This window comes from Microtus ochrogaster, linkage group LG2 (genome assembly GCF_000317375.1).
Source record: "Microtus ochrogaster isolate Prairie Vole_2 linkage group LG2, MicOch1.0, whole genome shotgun sequence".
In the NCBI taxonomy this organism is placed as follows: domain Eukaryota; kingdom Metazoa; phylum Chordata; class Mammalia; order Rodentia; family Cricetidae; genus Microtus; species Microtus ochrogaster.
Genome location: NC_022028.1, coordinates 44,829,529 through 44,841,568, shown reverse-complemented (window position 1 = coordinate 44,841,568; position 12,040 = coordinate 44,829,529). Strand labels below are relative to the sequence as shown.

Sequence of the window (12,040 nt, the reverse complement as noted above, 5' to 3'; positions counted from 1 at the left end):
AAGACCTGAAGGATGGAGTGGTTAAGTGACCCTATGAGTAACCGTTGGGTGGCTGTGTAGGGTTGCTGCAGGTTAATGAAAAAACCATTTTCTTGAAGGCCTTGGAAACTTTTTGAGTTAATGAACATTTAAGCTCCTTGTGGATAGGGAGTCATAAATATCAGACAATATTAACATGGGAATCAATATCTAATTACAATACTAGTAATAGATTATTTCTAGGAGACAAGCCAAAACAAAATACAAAAATAATAAAATTATCTTGGCTTTATATAATTTCAGGTAACACACGATAGTAGGGATCAAACATGTATAGTGTTAAGGAGAAAACATTACAAGAGTCTAATAGGTTGTCAAATTGTGTTTTATATGTACCAACAAAATAAAACCCAGATGTAGAAGAACTTAGTGTTTATCCTCAACTTAGCAAAGAGGCGACAAAATATAATGTGTGAAAGAAAGGGGCTCGCTCACACGTAGCATAATCTGGAGCTAAGGATAGAATCACCTCAGAACACCTAGATTAAGATGCCATGAATTATCCTATAGAGTTCTTCTGTAAGAAGTTTAGCAAAATAAATTGAGAACTGTGGCATATTTAGAGGTAAATTTAACAAGAGTCATTTAAGATCTATATTTGAATCTAAGGATCATTCCTGAAAAAAAAACCCTCTAAATAAATGGACAACAATATCCAAAACAAATAGATGAAGACAAAGGAAAAACTGACCCAGAAATGAGAGTTGGACTCTCAAATAATTTGATACATAAGGAAAGTAGCAGAAGCACCGTGGGGACTCAAGGAAGCTTATTACCCAGGCTGCTAGTGAGCTGTCAATCCACAGAGCTGTGGCTCTTATGTAGGTTGCATTCTGTCAGTAAAATCCTTCATTTTCTGTCCTTCTTCATCATTGAATAGCTTTCATCTGCTCTGAAACACAGGTAAATTCCTCCTCAATCTTTTCAGTCTTTTCCACAGACACTTCTGCCCTTATGCCCTATGGTGTCTCAGTTTGGAGAATGAATTCGCTCTCAGCTTATAATTCTGCTCAAGATGTTCCCAGGTCTGTGTTTATTATCTTCGGTTTCTTCTGGAGTTTCTGCCCGATTCAGCCACCCCTGATCCCGAAAGGCTGAGTCATCACACATCAGATAGACGTTTTATATTTAAATATGTAAAGAACTAAGAAAACAGAACATCAAGAAAACAAATAACCCAATTAAAAATGGGATACATATCTAAACAGATAATTCACAAAAGATGAAACACAAATATCTGGAAAACACTTTAGAAATGTTCAGCATCTTTAGCCATCAGGGAAATGCAAATAAAACTTCTTTGAGATTTCTTTTTACATCAGTCATAATGGCCAAGGTAAATGAACAGCAACAACAGCCAATGACAGCGCACACTGGAAAGGATGTAGGGAAAAGGAAAGACTCATCCATGGCTGGTGGGAGTGCAAACTGGTACAGCCATATCCAAGAAACTATCTACAATTGACAATCACTCAAAAATGAAAAAAGAAAGAAAGGATGGAAGAAAAAAAGAAAGAAAGAAAGAAAGAAAGGAAGGAAGGAAGGAAGAAAGAAAGAAAGAAAGATAGAAAGAAAGGAAGAAAGAAAGAGGTTTTCCAGTAGAGTCTCACTGGGAACATAGACACCACACTGACAGTCAAGCCCCATGCACAGCAGTAGATGGTCAACACAAAATGAACTCAACACTATTTTTGGAGACTTTTGTCTCATTGCTTTGTTTTGGCAATGGCAATTTTTATCTTACTGGTCTTTTGTTTGTATATTATGGTTTACAATTTGTGTTTTAATTTATTTGTGTGTGTATTTCTTTTGTGCTTTTTCCTTATTTATTTTGTTCATTTTGTTTTATTTGCCTGTTTATTTTTTCTTAAAGAAAGAGAAAAATAAGAAACAGAGTTGTCCAGGTGGGGGGACAGGGGCATTTGGGAGTTAATGAACGAGGATAACTGTGACCTGAATGTATTGTGTGAAAGAAAATGAATTTTCAATAAAATTTAACCCCCTTAACCTTAATAGCTTGACACTTTCTTTTCTTTATTTTTTCCTTTCTTCTTTTCTTCCTTCCTTTCTTTTTCTTTTCCTTCCTTCTTCCTTCTTTTCTTACTTTTTTATTTTTTCTTTTGTTTTTTCAAGACAAAGTCTCTCTGTGTAGCTTTAGTGCTTGTCTTGGAACTTGCTCTGTATGCCAGGCTGGCCTTGAGTTCACAGAGATCCACCTGCCTCTGCCTCCCAAGTGCTGGGATTAAAGGCCTGTGCCACTACTGCCCAGCTTAGTTTGACAGTTTCTAAATGGGATCAGTGATATTTTAATCTGAAAATACTTTTGATCACAAGTAAGAGTAACCATATCATTGTTCTTAGCAACCTTCAGTTCATGATACATTACCTGTGCTATATCACTATAATGCTACATAATATGTAAGTCCAGAGTGGCCATAACTGGTATATACTTAAAATGCATGAATAACCCTTTTCCAAACATTAAACATATTCACACTTCCTCATAAAACCTTTCCTTACATTCTCATTTTTACTTCTAAATCTAACCACACCCAACTGTCACTTAAAAATCCCATCTCAACTATTTCATGGTGTTTATTTTTTGATCTAATTAAGTTTCTGAAATCAAAGGGATGTGGACTGGGCCATGTTGCCTCAGTGTTTACAAGCCATTCCTGGTGCAAGTAGATCATGATTGTATCCTGGTTCAGCTTTACTGGGAAGGAAAGATCCTGCAAGCTGTGCCTACCCCCCATGCTTTAGACTGTGTAGTCAGTCAGTTTCTGCTGCATAGCTGACAACAACTTGAATCAGCACAGTGTTACAACACAGGCTGGAAAATAAAGAGCGATGAAAAAATAGATCAGGAAAGATACGAAAGGAAAAGAAGAGGTGAGCACACCAAAGCAGAGGTAAAAACACAGTTTTATAACATTTCTGGCTCGGGGCAGCTTTCAGCGTTGCACACAGAGCAAGCAAATAGGAAGCTATGGATCAAAACGGGATTACTTCTCATATGAGCTCATCAGTTATAAAACGCTGTAGAACAACGGATAAGCTTTCCAGCTGGTGTTCCTGACATCACACCATTTTAAAAAAAAACAAGGTGCTCATTGCAGAAATAAAATTAATGGCTATCTGAGTATGTGGTTCCATGAGCTAATTGAGGATGCTGGGTCGAATGTCACAAATGGCGTCCCAATAATAATCTGCCTTTACGAAAAAAAAAATTAATGGCTATCTTTCCCTCTCTGTAGAGATCAGCTGAAGTACCCTGGATGGTGAGCATATCCGTTAAAGACAACTAAACAAACACATAGCTCTTTAGTGGCTTGTCTGAATCCAGAATGGCTAAGTCTCATGTTTCTATAGAAGAATATGAAATACATCACACTGGTGATTACTGTCTCATTATTTCTTCTGAAGAAATCTTGTAAGATTACTTACTGTTTAGGAATAGATTTTAAGCCAATTGTCACTGATAATTAACAACATTTTTTTATGGGGATTTTATTTCCAATTCTCAAAGACTATGTATATTTAAAAATAAAGAAGTGTATGAGTTGCAAACATTAAACATGTTCTCATTAATGCCTTGCTTAGCTGAACAGGAATCTCAAATCTAAAGTACATGAAAGGCGAGATTACACTGAGGGGTTGAGCTTCCATGAGCTCCTATGCTTCCCTTCTTAGAAACGGGTAAACAGCCAACAGCACATGCATCCCAGTTGGTCCATGGCTGTGTGTTGGCAGAGGATACTGTTTTAATACTAACTATATAATAGGTTAATTTATAACCCTGCTTACTAACAGAATTCCAAGTGAGTTTGACCTGAAGCTTCAGAAAGAATCAAGATATGCAAATGGAAATTACACGTCCAGTTTGTTCTGTGAAAGTTTAAAGAAGTCCCCAATGAGCAGAAAGAAAAGGTTAGCAGTTTTTTTTTCCTCTCCCAGCAATCCATCATTCCTCAATTCTGTGTGCTCACACAATGTCAATCCTGCCGTCTCAGTAGAGGAACACAGAAAATCCCAGCAGTGTCAGAGTCCTGGAAGATTGCTCCTCCCTCCAGAGCACTTTAATTTTGCACAACATGCATTTTATAATTTTTCATTTATATTCAGAAACAGTGCTCTCTCTGGCTTTGAGGCAGCACTCAGGCTCTGCATTCGGTACTTCAAACGGTTTGCTGCTACTACATTATAGTTTAAAATGTGCGGCTCTCACTTTCCTCAAATCAAACAGGATGTCTTGAAAAAGGTGTGGCAAGTCTCAAAACATAAAAGTAATTTCTAGAGTAGCAATGATACTTAAAACAGGAGGGTTGGGGAGAAGCTGTGCTAAGAAGAAATATGCATCATTCTTAAATCCCAGCTTTTAAGTGACCTAACAGAGGCTTGGAGACGGCAGATCTTCTGAATATCATATACAGCCAAATTTCTGAGATTCTTGCAAATTTGCCAACACTGAAGAGCACACAAATAAACATTACTTTATCTATTCATTGCATCATACAAATGTTTCATAGCTTACTATTACGTGCTGAACTAAAATGTGGGCATACAAATGGAGTGAATTTCCTACTATTGGAAGATCTGGTTAAGAACGAGGTCACCAAATAAACATTTAGTAGTTTATTAGGCAGTAATAGCCTCTCGTACTGAAACATATAAAGGAGCAGAGACTCTCAAGGATAGGAAATTAAAATTATTATTGATTGGTCAATGTTTATAACACTAAGAGGGAAGAAGGCACCTGGCTAGCACATCTGCAAAATACATGATTTTTGAAACCAACCTCAAAGAAAATATCAATACTTTAAAATTATGCAGACAGTCCCAGTCTTCTAAAAAATTTCTTGGATTTGGGTTACTATTTGCACTTGTGTGGATGCACAGTCATCTTAAATCAAGGAAAAAATCTGTAGAAACAATTAAGAAGCCAAACTCCAAATAATAGCTACCATGAAACATTGCTAATGTTTCAAGAGTGGAAAGTGAATCAGAAGTTTGTACCTAGATGCAGCAGATGAGGCCAACACTCTCAGCCAATGGGATGATATGAATCCATTTTTTACTTGCTAAAAAAGCTATCATCATCATCATCATAATCATCATCATCATCATCATCATCAATTATCAGATATTTCAATAATCACTAAAGACCCGAGGATGCAAACTTCTTCCACAGAAATGTGGACCCGAGGCAGTTTTTAAAAGAATTTTAAGGGTTTAAGTCGGAGACTCTAGGAAAGCTAACAATAGAGTCGACCATTGCCCGAGACATCCTTTCTCACCCTCATGAGAATGATCTGATCGTCAGGTATCAAAGCGTGCTTGCTAAGAGCAAATGCACTAAGACTTTGAGTACCTCATACAGAAGAACAGGACCATTTGGTCACTCATAACTTATACTTTTTATGCTGTTAGTTCTTCATCAATCAACTAGACTGTGTTCTAAGTTCTCTCTGCAGTTCTGCCTCATCTGATGGTGAGTTTCTTGACAGCAGAAACTAGTTAGCGCAGTGGGCAGTTGGCAGCAGGTGCCCACTGTTATTGATGTGCTCCTGGATGACAGTGGACAGTGTGCCAGGGGTGCTTGTTGCTATTGGTGCATTCACAAATATGAATTTTTGCTTATTTTTACAAGTGTGACAAGCCAGTTTCAAAAACATTTTAATGCCCCAGAGCAGGTGCTCCTGAGCTAAAGATCATTGCTTCCAAAATCAGCATATCCTTTTTGTTCGGATGTTATAGTCACGGCAAACGTCATACAGCTTGCTGCTGCCAGAACTGACAAACTTTATGGCTGCTATTGACTTTTCATTAAATAAAAACTCCTCCGGAAATACTATGGCTATTAGCCCTAAAAGTATTTTTTAACTTGCTTACATGATTCAAGACTTTAATTTTTCTGACTTCTCAGTTATGGCTTAGTATGTTTATTTGTGTTTCCTAGAATCCATTAGTAGCACGAGTTCACTCAGAGGAAAAATATAAATCTTTAACATTCTGTTCAGAAATTAAGAAAAAAACAGTGGAAAGCACTGTAGGTTTTCCACAGAGCATTCTATACCAGTGCTGTTACTTTTAACTTGTATTAAATGTGATAATTTAACAACATTAAGGAAAATTTTCCTCACTGCTGTTGTAATAATGTATTAGCTGAAAGTTCTCTGTCTTGATTGGCAATTTGGGATGTTTTGAAATAAGTAAATGTTCTACATGGTTAAAGAAAAATCTCCTAAATATATTTGAAAGAAATATCGAAATTTCTGTTTATAAAAGTACAGGCTTATGTTATATGTGGACTTAGCATTTTCTTATAAAATGTTATGCACAAATAAAGCAGAAAATCATGAATGTGGAACCTTCCCACACAAAATTGAACTTAAAGAAAAACCCTGCATGATGGCAAATGTTTCCAAGGGCAGTTCTGCCTGTCTTCATCATTAAGGCTATATAAATGGACAAATAATAAGAATTTTGATATCTAGGTAAAAAAAGTATATTCCTGGCTGTCTCACTTCATCAGGATCAATGTAGCTGTGTAGGTAATAAGTAAGAACCACCAAAAGGAGGGGATGGGTTCTCAAGACCTCACTATTTTCTTGGGAACTGGGCACTTTCTCATGCAACTCAGAGCATGGGCCAGTGTCTCTACTTACAGGAGGGTCTGCATCTTCAGCATACACGGTTGTGATTGGTGTCCCTTTGACAGCATCTGGAGCCACCATCCCCTTGTAGATACGTTTACTAAATACCGGAGGGTAGTCATTCATGTCCTGTAAAACAGGATAAGGATTTAGTGCTGTAGATGAGATGGGAAAATGGTTGGGTCGATTTGGTTCTTTATATCATGCAACCTATTTACCACGGCCAGCTGCATCCCCTACTTCTACTTATTTCCCAACTAACACCCCAAAGAAGCCAGGTCCCTGCATCAGCACCAAACAAACTATCTAACCATCTATCTAGCTGCCAATATGATTTTTTAAAAAGTTACTTTCTGAACTTGGCATAAGTAATTGTGCACGCCTTTAATCCCAGCACTTGGGAGGCAGAGGCAGGCAGGTCTCAAAGTTCTAGGGTTCTAGGCCAGCATGGTCTACAGAGTGAGTTCCCAGTACAGTTAGAGCCATAGAGCCACACAGAGAAACCCTGTCTCAAAACCAAAAAAAAAAAAAAAAAAAAAAGGAAAAAAGAAAGTTCCAGGAAGTGGGATAAGATTAAGATGATGTTTTTGATGTTTTGTTATTTGTTTTGAATATTTTGCATTTGCATACTTAATATGACTGTATGAAGAAACTGAAATGTCTCTAATTTGATATTCATCTCTATGAATATAAAAACTAAGGGAAACTCTTCCCTGAAGCACATTACAGTGATGGTTTTCGGAATTACATATGCTTACAGATGGAAAACAGCATTAATTTACTTAAGGGAAAATTTCAATGCACTTTATATGCATCTAATTTCATTTCACTCTGGTGGTTAAGGTTTACTGTCAGTTACTAAGTAGATATTTGCTAAGTTATATCCATGATAACTAAGCACCGGATCCTATACTGTTGGATATTCTATGATTCCAGATAAAGAAACCTCTTCCAACTGCTGTTTGACACATAAGGTGATGGTCCAGACAGTTATGGAATTCATCAAACTGATCTAATTATTTGTCAGAGCCAGCCAAAAACAATAGGTCAAGTTCCTTGAGAAGAACATAATTTTCCTTAACCATCTTATCATTTAGGGAGACCCGTGTGCCATTTATTTCTGACTAATGTTTATTACAGTGGTTGCCTTAATGTTTGATTAACCATCACATTCTGCACTGTTTGGGGGTGTTTCAGATCAAATGCATTAGGTATTATGCAAATTTTGTTAATTATCTATTTTTCATCTTCAAGGTACCTTTTCTCACTTGCTCTTAAATGAAGAAAGTACTCTATAAATTCTTTCATATGAGTTCAGACACATCATCTCTACCCAATGCTAATCTGAAATGTACAAATTCACCAATTATAAACTTCTCTTTTTTGCAGAATGGTCGAGGTGGTAATGTCTGAGCAATGAGGCCAGTTTCCTTTTGTATGTACAGTACAGTAGGCTGAATAAGAATAACCTGAAGGTATTGGATAGAAACAGTCCTTGGTCTACAAAATTGAAAAATAAAAGGTACCATTTCCCCAGACACATGATACTCACAACCTTTTCCTTTCTAAGTTATGGAGTGCAGCATCTGAACCAGCAAATGAACTTAGAAATGCTGGCTCTCCATAAGGGGTGATGTAAAGAGATTCACCTGGGGCTCTCGGCAGGAACAATGGAGGGAGCATATACATTCCCATTGTCCACTGCTTTCTCAAGAGTGGTGATTAATTTAGTGACTGTATCTTATAACTAAAGATGGGGATCCAATTGGTCCCCCTACACTGTAACTTCTAGAAGTTTTTAAAGGAGAATCCAACATCCAACTTTTTAACCATGTGGCTTTACAAAGCTTGAGAAACTCAGTGTGCTTCCGCGTAGTTTCTTTGGTACCTCTCCATGCCCCTCTGGCTCAAGGAATCTCAAATTTTTGGAAAATTTCACTCTTTGGGGTAGGATATCAAGATGTATTTTTCTAGTTGCATTAGCCCTGTTCTTGATGGTATCGAGAGCAAAGAACTCTTTTATCCCTGCTGGGAAGGTGTTTACCAGATTCACCTTTGTAAATTCACTGTGGGTGTTTTGATATTCATCCTCATAAACCGATTACACGCACACCTAAGGCTCTAATAACAGAAGGCCATTACAAGATTGCTTATCCTCCTCATTATTTTTGCCTGCCATTGACAGTGTGAAGCATAAATCAATATGGTTATAATGTGGCAGTATTTCTTGTGATGGCCTCTTGTACATGCTTTAGGTTTATAATCTCTGTTGTGGCTGAGATATGTGGCAGATTGCCCATCATTCTCCCACAATGCGTTGTTCCAGATGAGGTGGTTTATTGAAATGCAATGCTAACATGCATAATCAATAGTTCATTATATGTATGCTTCGGGGACGTCAAAGAAAAACCGCACATAACTAACTCTGCTTCTGCACACGTTCTAGTACGCTGTAAATTTAAAAGTGCAGCTCTCCCACTAGAGGGAAGTATTGGCAAAAGGAAAGATTTCTTCCTCTGCCCTATAGCTAATTTTATCATTAAAACCCATTATCGTTTGCTTCCTGTGGTTATATTTGTTGATCTGAACACAAATTAGTTTTTGTATTTCAATAGAGCAGTCTAAATGTTACCATGGTTTTCAGCTAAAACAACACCAGGGATCTCTCACGATGTTGCTTTCTTTTAACCAGTACAGCTTGTAATTTGAATCCATACATCCTGCAAATAAAACTTGACCTCAAGATATTGTTAGCTAGCTGGAGGAAAATATAAGTTCCTTGTATTCATTTTCAAAATTAAAGTCTAAAATAATCATACACACCATTTTTCCTTCCTTTTTTTCAGATTAAAGAGTAGATTTAGGGAGTAATTTGAACAGCATCCCAGTATGCTAGGAGCTAGCTGGCAAATTTATAAATGAATAACAAGTTGAAAAAGAAAACATAAAACCTAAATATAAAGAGATAGCAAAATGTGATTCTTTCCAGAAATGCGAATCAACTTTAGTCTAAATATTCTTCAGTTCTGATTCCTCCCAAGAAAACACAGTGGTAGAAAACAGTGGATGGAACAGACTTCATGCTTCTGCCATCCTGTCTGGCACTGTTTATATGATTTTGTTTTAGACCATTGAAACTAGACACTGCATAAGTCTTTCATGGGTGTTTGTGGTAAACTTCTATTTTGTTCATTATGTAGACGTACTTTCTTATTTTAATTTTTTGAAAAAGAAAACAAACTATCTTTCAAGTATTTGTTTTACCCAACTGTCAAGATTTAAAATATTAGATGATCTCAAGATTAAATACTTTATCATTTCATCTTTTTTTATTTCTTCTATACAAAAGAAACCATGTCTCTGTTCATACTTTTCAAAGACAGGGACTTTAAGATGCTTTTCCCGTGGGGAACATTTGGAGAACAAATGTTTCTTCCTCAAATACCATGCAATTATTGTTATCAGTGGAATAGCTTGCCAGTGCTGCTAGAAACAGACACACAGTTGAAACTTTGCAAGCTTGGCAAGGTTGCATTTGTAGAGGGATGTGAGCTGGACTCCAGATGCTGGCCTCAGTGGTGTCTGAGAGAGTTTTAAAGTTTCAATTTGCACATCTCACCTAGATTTACCAGAAAGATAAAACAACAACCTTCTGTTAGAAATGCTGCCTGAAATTTTATTATGTGTATATAAGTTATAAGATAATTAAAAAGTGATGTAAAACATGCACTTAATTCTACTTTGGAGAAGTTTTGTTTTAAATGTATAAAAAATGAGAAAAGATGTGGGTCAGTCAGATTTATCCACTGGGATTCTTGACTTCTCTCAAGAAAATGAAGGTACAAAGTCAGTCCCACATCCTCTAATTGCTGAGGAAGAAATGAACTACCGAGAATGGATCCCTCAGAGATGCTGCTGTGTGGCCTAGTGAAACCTTTTGTTACCATAAGGAGCAGCCTGGGACAAGGAACCTGGAGTCCAGCTAGAAAGCAGGGTGATTAATTAAAAACCTGACTACTTCCTAAATATAACTCCAGTAGCACAGACATTGAGAGAGAATCAATTAGTAAATGGAACCTTCAAAACTGAAAAGCTTCTTTAAAGCAAGGACACAGTCAACAAAACAAAATGGCAGCCTACAGAATAGGACAAGATCTTTACCAGCCCCACATCAGACAGAGGACTGATCTCCAAAATATACAAAGAACTCAAGAAATTGGTCATAAAAAATCTAAATGATCCAATAAAAATAAATGAAGTACAGATCTAAACAGAGAACTCCCAACAGAGGAATCTAAAATGACTAAAAGACACTTAAGGTAATGGCCAACATCCTTAGCCATCAGAGAAATGCGAATCAAAACAACTCTGATATTTCATCTTACACCCGTAAGAATGGCCAAGATCAAAAACGCTGATGATAACTTATGCTGGAGAGGATGTGGGATAAATGGAACACTCCTGCAATGCTGGTGGGAATGCAGGCTGGTACAACCCTTTAAATGTCAGTGTGGTAATTTCTCAGAAAATTAGGAACCAACCAGCCTCAAGACCCACCAACAACACTTTTGGGTATATACCCAAAGGATGCTCCAATTGTACCACAAGGACATGTGCTCAGCTATGTTCATAGCAGCTTTGTTTGTCATGGCCAGAACCTGGTAACAACTTAAATGCCCCTCAACCAAAGAATGGATAAGGAAATTGTGGTACATTTAAACAATGGAGTACTACACAGCTGAAAAAAATAATGACATCTTGAAATTTGCAGCCAAATGGATGGATCTAGAAAGCATCATATTGAGTGAGGTAACCCAGACCCAGAAAGACAAATATCATATGTACTCACTCATAAGTGGTTTTTAAACATAAAGAAAACCAGCCTACAAATCACAATCCCAGAGAACCTAGACATCAATGAGGACCTTTGATGCTTTTTGATGGACTTGATCCTTTTTGGTCACTCTCACTCAGTGTTTTTTACCTACTTAACAGTTGCAACTTTTTTTACTGTCCCCCAAAAGTATGTGTACAGACCGTAGAACTCAGAACACAGACCAGGCTGATATTATTTTTGTGGGGACCATCACTTTGTCTGCTGTTTGCTAGGACGTTAGCAGTACTGACCACCATACCTGGCAGTCATGACAAATGCTTGCCCACCAGAGAGGTAAGCTAAATCCTCAGTGCCAGAGAAATCGGAAATTAATACAGAATTGAATACTAGACCCACCTATCTCTGAAGCCCTTTTCATCTAGGAGTGTTGGAATTTCAAACTAAAGAACTCTATCATCTATTCTCTCTCTCTCTCTCTCTCTCTCTCTCTCTCTCTCTCTCTCTCTCT

General features: G+C 37.2%; 1 protein-coding gene across 1 annotated transcript in view; it reads right to left on the bottom strand.

Annotated features, from left to right (window-relative positions):
- Positions 1 to 12,040, bottom strand: part of Pcdh15 (protocadherin related 15) — a 1,155,509-nt gene that overhangs the window by 126,571 nt on the left and 1,016,898 nt on the right. The window contains exon 24 of the mRNA XM_026785470.1: positions 6,708 to 6,824. Within this exon, the coding sequence (XP_026641271.1) occupies positions 6,708 to 6,824 (117 nt within the window). The remainder of the gene's footprint in view (positions 1 to 6,707; positions 6,825 to 12,040) is intronic.